The 12,040-nt window shown below is 39.4% G+C and overlaps 1 protein-coding gene across 1 annotated transcript in view; it reads left to right on the forward strand.

Annotated features, from left to right (window-relative positions):
* The window catches only part of RNF17 (ring finger protein 17), a 110,123-nt gene that overhangs the window by 72,533 nt on the left and 25,550 nt on the right, over positions 1–12,040 (forward strand). Inside the window, exon 23 of the mRNA XM_007466345.1 lies at positions 11,180–11,270. Within this exon, the coding sequence (XP_007466407.1) occupies positions 11,180–11,270 (91 nt within the window). The remainder of the gene's footprint in view (positions 1–11,179; positions 11,271–12,040) is intronic.

Consider the following 12,040-nt stretch of genomic DNA (forward strand, 5'->3'; position numbering starts at 1 on the left):
AGGAATGCCAACACTGAGAGATTATCTAGTAAAATCATTGATTCACTAGAGAGATAAAATAACATTGTCATCACCAACACTTTATGCCAGAAGGTAAGAGAGTAACATTCTAAAAATACTCAAAAGAAAATGGCAAGCTCTGGGTTTTATATCCAGCCAACTGACTTTCAGGTATTGATAAAAAGACCACAGAATACTGATTTCATCACTCAAGGAATATTGTTTCCAGGAACGGTCCCTGTAAGAGAACAAGTTTTAGGTAACCAACGAGAGAGATTCTGACATAAGAGCTGTGATGAGCATTACATCTATTTTACCAGAAGAGCCAAGATTAAATGATCGTTATTAGGGAAACAGTATAGAATGCAAAGTAGATCAGCCACAATTTCAAAGAATGGAGGGAGAAAGGAGAGTATATGTGAGAAGTTGAATCAACTTCCTGTTGTCACATTGGTATTAACTAGGAGTAAGTACTTCAAATAAGAAGTTGGGGAAAAGAGAAGAGGTTACTAACAATATCAGTTTAACATTAGAACAACATTAATATTTTATGCAGACAGATCAGTAAAAATAGTAAGTAAAATGAAATTAACTGTATGTGGTGGTGGTATAGCCTCTCAGAGAGGAACTTTTTCAAGTGACTTTAAAACACAATAAGTTGACTGTACATGCTTACCAAAATATATCCTAAGGACAAGAAATAACTGCCCCCCCACAAGTCAGCTGTTTTTATTAATCCCAAAGTTGGTTGTAGTGTTACTGAAACTGTTGTGTGTGTATTGTGGGATGATTCAAAATAGTAATTATGTACATATCATTAAGAACAGGTGTGGTTGTTAGATGGTAAAAATGTAAGATTAAGGTTGATTTACCTTGTACTCCTGATTTTGAGTTCAAAGTTATCAGTAGAAACTGATAAGGTATTTTAATTATAAAAAATACATGTTATTTAGCCTTGTAACATGAAGGACCCAGTAGCAATGAGCCATGCTGGTGCACAAATTGTGGTCTCCAAATACCATTTCCCATTAAAAGAATTTAGTGCTCTTTGGGAAAATGTCTGATTCCAGGTCTTGGGCAGGAAATACACAGTGTGAGCCTAGAATATCTTGACCTAGCAAAAAGCAAGAAAGCTATAAATAAGTAGATGGATGGATAGATAGATAATGACAAAAGGACTCAGTAGCCAACCTGAGTAAACTTCCACTGACCAAAGATGGGACAGTTTGAACAGCAGTAGGATGATTATTATGTTGTATCAAAGCATTTGATATGTTTAAGTCTCTAAGTTCATAAAGTGATTTTTTTTAAAAAACATCACTTTTAGAGGATTCTAGGGAACTAGTTCATTATTCTGAAAATTGGTAAATAAGGGAAATGAGCACTTGTTTTTCCTGTACAATCTATGTCTTGAGATAATCAATTAGGTAATAAGGGAAAGTTGTTCTTTATAAGCATTCCTTCTAACAAAGGAGGAATGGTATCATTGGAATACCAGCATTTTACAACTCTTAAATACTAAGGGATCTAGACATGGTTGTTGGTGGCTGCTGACATCACAAAAAGAGAATCAGACATTATGTACCTCCTGAGGGAAGTACACAGCACCATCTCTGAATAGTATTGCTGAAAAAAGAAATATGCGAACCTGAATCTGATCGAGACTCTAGACCTAACTATGAATTTAAAGGAAATACAAGAGACAGATGAACATGTTAAACACCATGAGAATGCAGTCAGCTAAATTCAGACCATTGAAACTGCAAACCATCTCTGTTTATTCAACAGAAAATTACAAGGGAAAGAGATGGAAGGGGCACTAAAGATACATATTGCCCATTCATGATGTATGGATTTTGTTTACTTTACCAATTCAGACTGTTTTGAAACATCAGGAAAAAAATGAACACCATCTGAATTGTTGATCTTAAGAATAGTTGATCTTAAGAATAGTTGATCTTAAGAAATTATTAATTTTTAATGTGACAACAGTACTGTGGTTGTGTTTATTTAAAAAGATTTAGTTTTGGAAATGCAAACTAAAATATTTTCAAATGAAATAATGTTAAATCTGGGACTTAAAAATAATCAGGGGCTTCCCAGGTGGCACAGTGGTTAAGAATCTGTCTGCCAATGCAAGGGACATGGGTTCGATTCCTGGTCTGGGAAGATCCCACATGCTGCGGAGCAGCTAAGCCCGTGTACCACAACTACTGAGCCTGTGCTCTAGAGCCTGTGAGCCACAACTACTGAGCCCACGTGCAACAACTACCCATGCTCTGCAACAAGAGAAGCCATCACAATGAGAAGCCCGTGCACCGCAACAAAGAGCCCCCACTCGCTGCAACTAGAGAAGCCCACGTGCAGCAACGAAGACCCAACTCAGACATACATACATAAATATTAAAAAAATAAATAATCAGGGATGGGAGTGAATACATGGGAATATGATGAAATAGAATTGGTCATGTATTGACAATTGTCAAAGCTGAATGATAGATGAGATTTATTATATTCTCTCTGCTTTTGAATATGTTTAAAAACTATAATTGAAAAACAAATTGAAAATTTTTAAAGGTAAATTCACCAGATATTTTTTATATAAGTTTGAGGTGTACAGCATTATAATTTGACATTTGTATTCACTGCAAAGTGATCCCACCACAAGCCTAGTTACCATCCATCACCATTATAATTGACACCCTTCACCGTTTGCACCCATCTCCCAACTCCCTTCCCCTCTGGTAACCATTAATATGATTTCTGGTTTCTCTTTTGTTTGTTGGTTGGTTTTTTAGATTCCACATATGAATGAAATCATGTGGTATTTGGCTTTCTCAGTCTGGCTTATTTCATTTAGCATAATATCTTCAGGGTTCATCCATGTTGTCAGAAATGTCAAGATTGCATTTCTTTTCATGACTGAGTAGTATTCAGTTGTGCGTATATCACATCTCCTTTATCCATTATTCCATTTTATGGACCCTTAGGTTGCTTCCATATCTTGGCTGTTGTAAATAGTGCTGCAGTCTTCCCGGACCAGGGCACAAACCCACGTCCCCTGCATCGGCAGGCGGACTCTCAACCACTGCGCCACCAGGGAAGCCCACAGATATCTTTTTGAATTAGTGTTTTCAGGTTCTTCTGGTGAATACCCAAAAGTGGAATAGCTGGGTTATATGGTAGTTATTTTTTTGAGAAACCTCCATACTGTTTTCCAGTAGTGCTGTACCAATTTACATTCCCACCAACAGTGCAGGAAGGTTCCCTTTTCTCCACATCTTTGCCCACACTTTTTATTGGTTGTCTTTTTGATAACAGGCATTCTGACAGGTGTGAGGTGATACCTTCTTGTGGTTTTGATTTGCATTTTCTTAATAATTACTGATGTTGAACATCTTTTCATACATTTGTTGGCCATCTGTATGTCTTCTTTGGAAAAATGTCTATCCAAATCCTCTGCCCATTTTTTAATCAGGCTGTTTGGGGATTTTTGTTGTTGAGTTGTATACGTTCTTTATCATTTTGGATATTAACACCTTATTGGATACCTGATTTGCAGAATACCTTCTCTCATTCAGTAGGTTGCCTTTTCATTTTGATGGTGGTTTCCTTTGCTGTGCAGAAGCTTTTTAGTTTGGTGCAGTCCCATTTGTTGATTTAGTTTCCCTTGCCTTTGGAGTCAGATCCACAGAAATATTGCTAAGCCTGAGGTTAGTGAGGATACTGCCTATGTTTTCTTCTAGGAATTTCATGGTTCAGTTCTTACATTCAAGTCTTTAATTCTTTTGGGGTTAATTTTTGTGCTTAAGATAGTGGTCTAGTGGTCTTTTTCATGTGGCTGTTCAGTTTTCCCAGCACCATTTATTGAAGAGACTATCCTTTCTCCATTGTATGTTCTTTGCTCCCTTGTTATAAAATAATTTTCCATATATGTGTGGGTTTATTACTGAACTCTATTATGTTCATTGATTTATGTGTCTGCTCGTGTGCCAGTACCATACTGTTTTGATTACTGTAGCTTTGTAGTATAATTTGAAATCAGAGCGCGTGATACCTCCAGCTTTGTTCTTCTTTCTCTAGATTGTTTTTTGGACATTTGGGATCTTTTGTGTTTCCATACAAATTTTAGAATTACTTGTTCTAGGACTTCCAATACTATGTTGAATGAAAGTGATGAGAGTGGGCATCCTTGTCTTGTTCCTAATTGTAGAGGAAAAGCTTTCAGCTTCTCACCATTGAGTGTGATGTTAGTTATGGGTTTGTCATATATGACCTTTATTATGTTGAAATACACTCTCCCTATACCCACTTTGTTAAGAGTTTTTATCATTAATGGGTGTTAAATTTTGTCAAATGCTTTTTCTGCATCTATTGAGATGGATTATATGGTTTTATCCTTCATCCTGTTAATGTATTTACCACGTTGATTAATTTGTGGGTGCTGAGCCATCCTTACACTGCTGGCATAAATCCACTTGATTGTGATGTGTGACCCTTTTAATGTATTGTTTGCTAATATTTTGTTGACGATCTTTACATCTATGTTCATCAGAAATACCTGCAATTTTCTTTTCTTGTGGTGTCCTTGTATGGTTTTGGTGTCAGGGAAATACTGGCTTCATAAAATGTGTTCAGAAGGTTTCTCTCCTCTTCAGTTTTTTGGAAGAGTTTGAGAATTCTTCAAAACATTTTTCTTTGAATGTTTGGTAGAATTCACCAGTGAAGTTGTCTACTCCTGGGCTTTTGTTAGTTGGGAGATTTTTTTATTACTGTTTCAATTCCCTTGCTAGTAATGAGTCTATTCACATTTTCTATTTCTTCATGATTCAGTTGCTAAGATTGTGTGGTTCCAGAAATTTATCCATTTCTCCTAGGTTGTCCATTTTGTTGGCATATAATTGTTAATAGTCTCTTGTGATCCTTTGTATTTCTGTGGTATCAGTTGTTAACATCCCCTCTTTTATTTCTGATTTTATTTATTTGAGTCTTTTTTTGGTGAGTCTAGCTAAAGTTTTGTTGATTTTGCTTATCTTTTCAAAGAGGCAGTTCTTAGTTTTGTAGGCCATTTCATTTTTTGCGGGGAGGGGTGTCTCTATTTCATTTATTTCTGCTCTGATCTTTATTATTTCCTCCTTGCTACTAATTTTGGGTTTTGTTTATTCTTCTTTTTCTAGTTCCTTTAGGTGTAAAGTTGGTTTATTTGAGATTTTTCTTGTTTCTTGAGGTAGGCCTAATTGCTATGAACTTCCCTCATGGAGCTGCTTTTGCTGTGTCTTGTAGATTTTTGGTATGTTGTATTTCTGTTTTCATTTGTCACTAGGTATTTGATTTCTCCAGTGACCTATTGGCCGTGCAGTAGCATGTTGTTTAATCTCCACGTTTTTGTGGTTTTTCCCATTTTTTCCCATTGTGATTGATTTATAGTTTCATACCATTGTGGTTGGAGAAGATGCTTGATACGATTTCATTTTTTTGAATTTATTCAGACTTGTTTTGTAAACTAGCATGTCATCTACCCTGGAGTATGTTACATGTGCACTTGAGAAGAATGAGTATTCTGCTGCTTTGGGATGGAATGTTCTGCATATATCTGTTAAGTCCATGTGGTCTAACATGTTACTTAAAACTGCTGTTTCCTTACTGTTTTTGGTCTGGCTGATCTATCCATTGATGCAAGTGGGGTGTTAATGTCCCTTACCTTTATAGTATTGCTTTCAATTTCTCCCTTTAAGTCCGTCAGTGTTTGCTTTATATATTTTGGTGCTCCTCTGTTGGGTGCATATACATTTATAAATGTTACATCTTCTTTCTGGATTGATTCCTTTATCATTATGTAATGCTCTTCTTTGTCTTTTATTACAATCTTTGTTTTAAAGTCTCTTTTGTCTGATACGAGTATAGCTACTCCAGCTTTCTTTTTATTTCCATTTGCATGGAATTCTTTTTTTATAACTTCACTCTCAGTCTGTGTGTGTCCTTTCTTCTGATTAATTTTACTACTTTTATCTTTTAACCTTCACGCTAGCTTTATAAGTGATTGATCCACTACTTTTGTTATACCATCTTCAGTGAGATTTTTACTTTTTATGTTTTCTTATTAATTAGTGCCATTTCTTTTCAGCTTAAAGAAATCCCTTTAACATTTCTTGTAGGGCTGGTTTAGTGATGATGAACTCCTTTAACTTTTGCTTATCTGGGAAACTCCTAATCTCTCCTTCAATTCTGAATGAAAACATTGCTGGGTGGAGAATTCTTAGTTGGAAGTTCTTTTCTTTCAGCACTTTGAATAGTCATGCCACTCCCTTCTGGCCTTTAAAGTTGCTGTTGAAAAATTTGCTCATTGCCTCATGGGGATTCCCGTGTACATAACAAGTTGTTTTTCTCTTGCTGCTTTTAGGATTTTCTCTTTATCCTTAACTTTTATCATTTTAATTATAGTATGTCTTGATGTGATCCTTTGGGTTCATCTTATTAGAACTCTCTTGAGCTTCCTGGACCTGGGTGTCTGTTTCCTTCCTCAGATTAGGGAAGTTTTAGCCACTATTTCTTCAAATAATTTTTCTGGTCCTTTCTTTCTCTCTTCATTGTTTTCATCTCGGGGACTCCTATAATGCAAATGTTTATTCCACTTGTTATCTCCAAAGTTTCTTTTCTTCACTTTTTTTTTTTTTTCCATTATGCTGCTCTGTCTGGGTGAGTTCCACTGCTTTGTCTTCTGCCTGCTGATTCGCTCTTTGTCTTCATCCTGTCTGCGGTTGAACCCCTCTAGTGCATTTTTCATTCAGTTACAGCTTCTATTTGGTTCTTTCTTATATTTTCTGTCTCTTTGTTGAAGTTCTCATGGTGTTCATCCATTCTTCTGCGTTTGGTGAGCATCTTTATGATGATTACGTTTCAGTCTTTACCAGGTCCATTGCTTATCTCTGTTTTGTTTAGTTCTTTTTCTGAGGTTTTAATCTTTTTTTGGTTGTCTCCTCTTTTTGCCTAATTCTCTGTTTGCTCGTATGTATTAGATAAATCAGCTATCTCTTCCAGTCTTGAAAGAGTGGCCTTAGTTAGGAGATGCTCAGTGGGACTCAGGGGTACAATCCTGCCTGGCTGCCACAGCCTGGCACTCAAGAGGTGTCCCCTCTGTGGGCTCTGTGTGCCCTCCTCTCGTGGCAGGGCAGTGGCTGCTGTGGGGTGCTGGTGGGCAGGGCTGTTGCTCGCATGGCTGTGAGGCTCGGGTGGGCAGGGCTCTCAGCAGGGCAGACCCGTTAGTGCTAACAGGTTAGAGGAAGAATTTCAGTGCTAGTAATAGCAAGGTAGCCTGAGATCACAAAAAAGGCTCCTGCTAGTGTCTCAGTCCCTAGGGGGCATCCCAGCTGGTTTCTCCCTCTCCAGCAGACACGTTAAGATTTAGTAACTGGGTCCTCTGTGTGTGTGACCCATGCCCTTTTCAATCTGGTGTTTTTGCACTTGTTTTTAGGTTGAGTGAGTTTGGGCACAGGCCCTTTAAGGGCAGGTTTTTCTGTTTACTACTAAGCAGGGCCCTCTGGGGCTCCCAGGCACAAAGACTTTCTGTGTCCCCCATTTCTTTGATTACAGGAAGTAGCTTTCATTCAGCCTCCATGACCTGAGTTCCAGTGGGCAGATTCAAGCAATTGTTAATTAGGGAAGGGAGGGGATGCGAGACCAGGGAAGAACAGTCAAGAGAAACAGTAGTGCAGCCTTGGGGAGGGTCCTGGTTCCCCATCAGTGGGTAAACAACAATATCTTTGAGCTGTTTTGGAGATACTGAAACCCTCTCCAGGTGGGAGAAGTTAACGATTAATGATAGTATGCTGCCCACAAGCCTGTAGACCCCAGACCAGTTGGAACCAATGAAGGTTGATGATGCTGACGCTGGCATATGTCTCTACCAACCCATCAGAAGAATGTCCATGTGATCACGCCCTCTTTGAACGATTTTTTTTTTTTTTTTGGCTGCGTCAGGTCTTCGTTGCTGCATGTCAGCTTTTCTCTAGTTGTGGCGGGCAGGGGCTACTCTTCGTTGCAGTGCACAGACTTCTCATTGTGGCTTCTCTTGTTGTGGAGCACAGGCTCTAGGTGTGTGAGCTTCAGTAGTTGTGGCACACGAGCTCAGTAGTTGTGGCTCGCAGGTGCTAGAATGCAGGCTTAGTAGTTGTGGCGCACGGGCTTAGTTGCTCCACTGCATGTGGGATCTTCCTGGACCAGGGCTCGAACCTGTGTCCCATGCATTGGCAGGTGGATTCTTAACCACTGCACCATCAGGAAAGCCCTGAACCATTACTGTAAAACTTCTCACTATCCTCTCCAAGTTGGAACACATAGTTTTTCGAGGCAGTAGCCCTCTGTTTCCCTCTTTGCTTGGCAAAGTAGTAAAGCTATCCCTTTCTTCTTCACCCAAAACTCTGTCTCCAAGATTCAGTTCAGCACCAGTGTACAGAGAAGCTGAGCTTTCAGCATCATGTTCTCTGCAGTTCTGTAGTTTTCCTGGTCATATTTCCTTTTGGTTTTCAAAGCCAAGTATTCTGGGGACTCTGTCCTGTACAAGATTTAGAGGTCGTGATGCCAAGTGAAGGGTATTTCCTATACTCAAAAAAATGGGGGACACAAAGTTTTTGTGCCCAGGAGCCCTACAGGGCCCTGCTCAGTATCAGTTGGCATGCCTCGTGTAGTGCTCAGATCTCTCCCTCCTTTGTGGTCCCTCCTGATTCTGGATCACTGCAGCTGGGGCGTGGGTCTTTCCTTGGCAAGAATGTGTCTCTGTCTCTCCTCCCTATCTTGATGCTGTCCATTTCCCTTTGTTGTGGAGGCTCTGTTCATTGATAGAACAGAATTCTATCAGTCCCTTAATTGTACCCAATATTGTAGAGCAGCAGTCCCCAGCCTTTTTGGCACCAGGGACCAGTTTCATGGAAGACAATTTTTCCATGGATGGGGCGTGTGGGGGGGTATATTTCAGGTGGTAATGCGAGCGATGGTTCAGGTGGTAAGACGAGCGATGGGCAGCGACAGGTGACACTTTGCTTGCTCGCCCGCCACTCACCTCCTGCTGTGCAGCCTGGTTCCTGACAGACTGCGGACCAGTCTGCACCCTGGGGGCTGGGGACCCCTCTTGTAGAGAATGCATTCCTATTGACACCTTGAATTATGTCTTATGGACTGTAATGGAATACCACTGTTTCAGGAGTCTAATAATAGCTAACCTTAAGCATGTCTAGACCCTGTATTAATTGCCTTAACAGGCATTATTTTACTTAATCATCACAGCAGACCTCTAAGCTATAGATAAAAAGTATTATTTAAAGATAAGGAAATTGAGTCTTCAAGAGGTTAAATATTTTATAATCCAGAGTAATACATCAAACTGTTGAACTAGGATCACGAAAGTTCTGATTCTGGAACCGGAGTTCTAACCACTATGCTCTACTACCCTTCTGAGAAATCTTTTTTATAGATTTCTTTTTATTGTGGTAAAATATACATTAACATAAAATTTATCATTTTTAAGTGTACAGTTCCATGACTTTAAGTAATGGAACCTTTACCACTGTCCATCTCCAGAACTTTTTTATCTTTCTCAACTGAAACACAAAGTTTTATGGATACATGCCATAGATTTTTTGAAATGTTGTAAATACTTTCAGATGTTCAAAAGTTAATATTTTAAAGTGTGTATTCTTAATAAATCATAGGAAAACCTTAATGGTGTATGTATGCTGATATTATCTGTATACCATCATAAAAAACGATAACTAATTCAAGGCATCACTGATAATGTAAGCTTCTTAGCTCATAGGAACACTGTTTGGGCTTCTTAATAAATAGTTTTACTAAATCCTATTTGGTCAAACGACATACACAGTTGATTTCTTTTTTTTTTTTTTGGCGGTACGCAGGCCTCTCACTGTTGTGGCCTCTCCCGTTGCAGAGCACAGGCGCAGCAGCCATGGCTCGTGGCGGCATGTGGGATCCTCCCGGCCCAGGGCACGACCCCGTGTCCCCTGCATCGGCAGGCAGACTCTCAACCACTGTGCCACCAGGGAAGCCCCACAGTTGATATCTTTAGTTCACTCACATAAACCATTCAGTGTGAAAAGATTGGCCACGTTGCTTATTTACTCAGAGGATGGGGCAGCGCTAATGAAACTCCACATCTAGAAGCCTTTTCTAGAGAGCCTTCAGAGCCTGTAGTATTTACTTGTAATCTCTTTAGTGGTACTAGTTCTTTATTCTTTGGGGGTGGATTTGATGGTTAGAAACATCTAAAGTCACTCAGTTTCAACTTTGCAAACTAAAATAGATGATGAAGTTGATACTCTGCTCTTCATTGATCTGTCAAATATTTATTGAACACTTTTTACCATGATTATTAAAAATAAATTTTCTAAAAATAATTGATGCTAATATTCATGGGTAGTAATTCAAATTAGCTTTAAATTCTAGAAAAAATCTTCCAAAAATATTTGGGCAGAGAAATCATCATTACAAAGGGACTGTTTGTATTTCCATTAAATATTTTTGGCATGCCTTCTGTGAGCTGGGCACTATCCTAGGCATTGGAGATGTGATGGACGTAACACATACAACACATAATATACAAATGACCCTTAACTCAGGTTTGAACTGCACGGGTCCTCTTATATGTAAGTGGTAAATACATACTATGGCACTACATGTCCATGGTTGGTTGTATCTGGATGCAGAACTACAGATATGCAGGGCCAATTGTGAAGTTACACACAGGTTTCTGACTGCACGGGGGGTCAGCACCCCTAACCCCCACACTGTTCAAGAATCAAATGTGTGTACACATAACACACAATACATTATCCCTGCTCTCTGAGTTTATAGTGTAGTTAGCATCTATGAAATGTATATAATAGCTTTAAAAAAGTTAAAACACATCTACTTTTTTAAGAGTTCTCAGTGTAGCTTCAGAACAGAAGTACATAAATAACTTAGCATGTAATTTGGGCCATAGCTAGAATAGAGGGATGAATAAAAGGCTATGAAAATGGGGAAGCAAACTGTGAGAATAATACAAAGCCATGTTTAAATTGACTTCTCACTACATATGTAGTTGGTTGAAATATATATTTATATGATGGTTCTTTTATGTTTCTATATCCTATGCTATTATAAAACAAGTTGTCATTTTTTGTTTTAGACCAGCTGGTGGGAATGACAAATGGACAGCGACAGCCTGTGACTGTCTCTCACTGTACCTCACTGGAGCCGTAGCAACCATCGTCATACAGGTGTGTGAACAGGTACAGTAGATGTGTACTTGACATTTTCTACAAAACCATTTATTTTGTTGAGAAAATAATAGTAAGCTGTTTAGATTTTTTTTTTTTTGGCTGCGTGGCATGTGGGATCTTAGTTCCCCGACCAGGGATCGAACCTGTGCCCCCTGTAGTGGAAGCATCGAGTCCTAACCACTGAACTGTCAGGGAATTCCCTATTTGGATATTTTTTTGCAACCTTTTTTTGGTCTTCAAGTTGTCACGCCTGCTTGGGAATTCGTTGGCAGTCCAGTGGTTAGCACTCCATGCTTTCACTGCCAAGGGCCCAGGTTCTGTCCTTGGTTGGGGAACTAAGATCCTGAAAGCCGCACGACCTGGCCAATAAAAAACACTGTAACACCTGTTTCATAATAGATATGTACTGTAAATGATTATATGAGTGAATCAGAACATTTCTAAACTAATATTCTTGAGTTGATAATTTGCATATTAAAAACCAGAAGGGGGGCTTCCCTGGTGGCGCAGTGGCTGAGAATCCGCCTGCTAATGCAGGGGACACAGGTTCGAGCCCTGGTCTGGGAGGATCCCACATGCCGCGGAGCAACTAGGCCCGTGAGCCACAACTACTGAGCCTGTGCGTCTGGAGCCTGTGCTCCGTAACAAGAGAGGCCCGCGACAGTGAGAGGCCCGCGCATCGTGATGAAGAGTGGCCCCCGCTCGCCACAACTAGAGAAAGCCCTCGCACAGAAACGAAGACCCAACACAGCAAAAATAAATAAATA

This window comes from Lipotes vexillifer, unplaced genomic scaffold (assembly GCF_000442215.2).
Source record: "Lipotes vexillifer unplaced genomic scaffold, Lipotes_vexillifer_v1.1 scaffold2648, whole genome shotgun sequence".
NCBI lineage: Eukaryota > Metazoa > Chordata > Mammalia > Artiodactyla > Lipotidae > Lipotes > Lipotes vexillifer.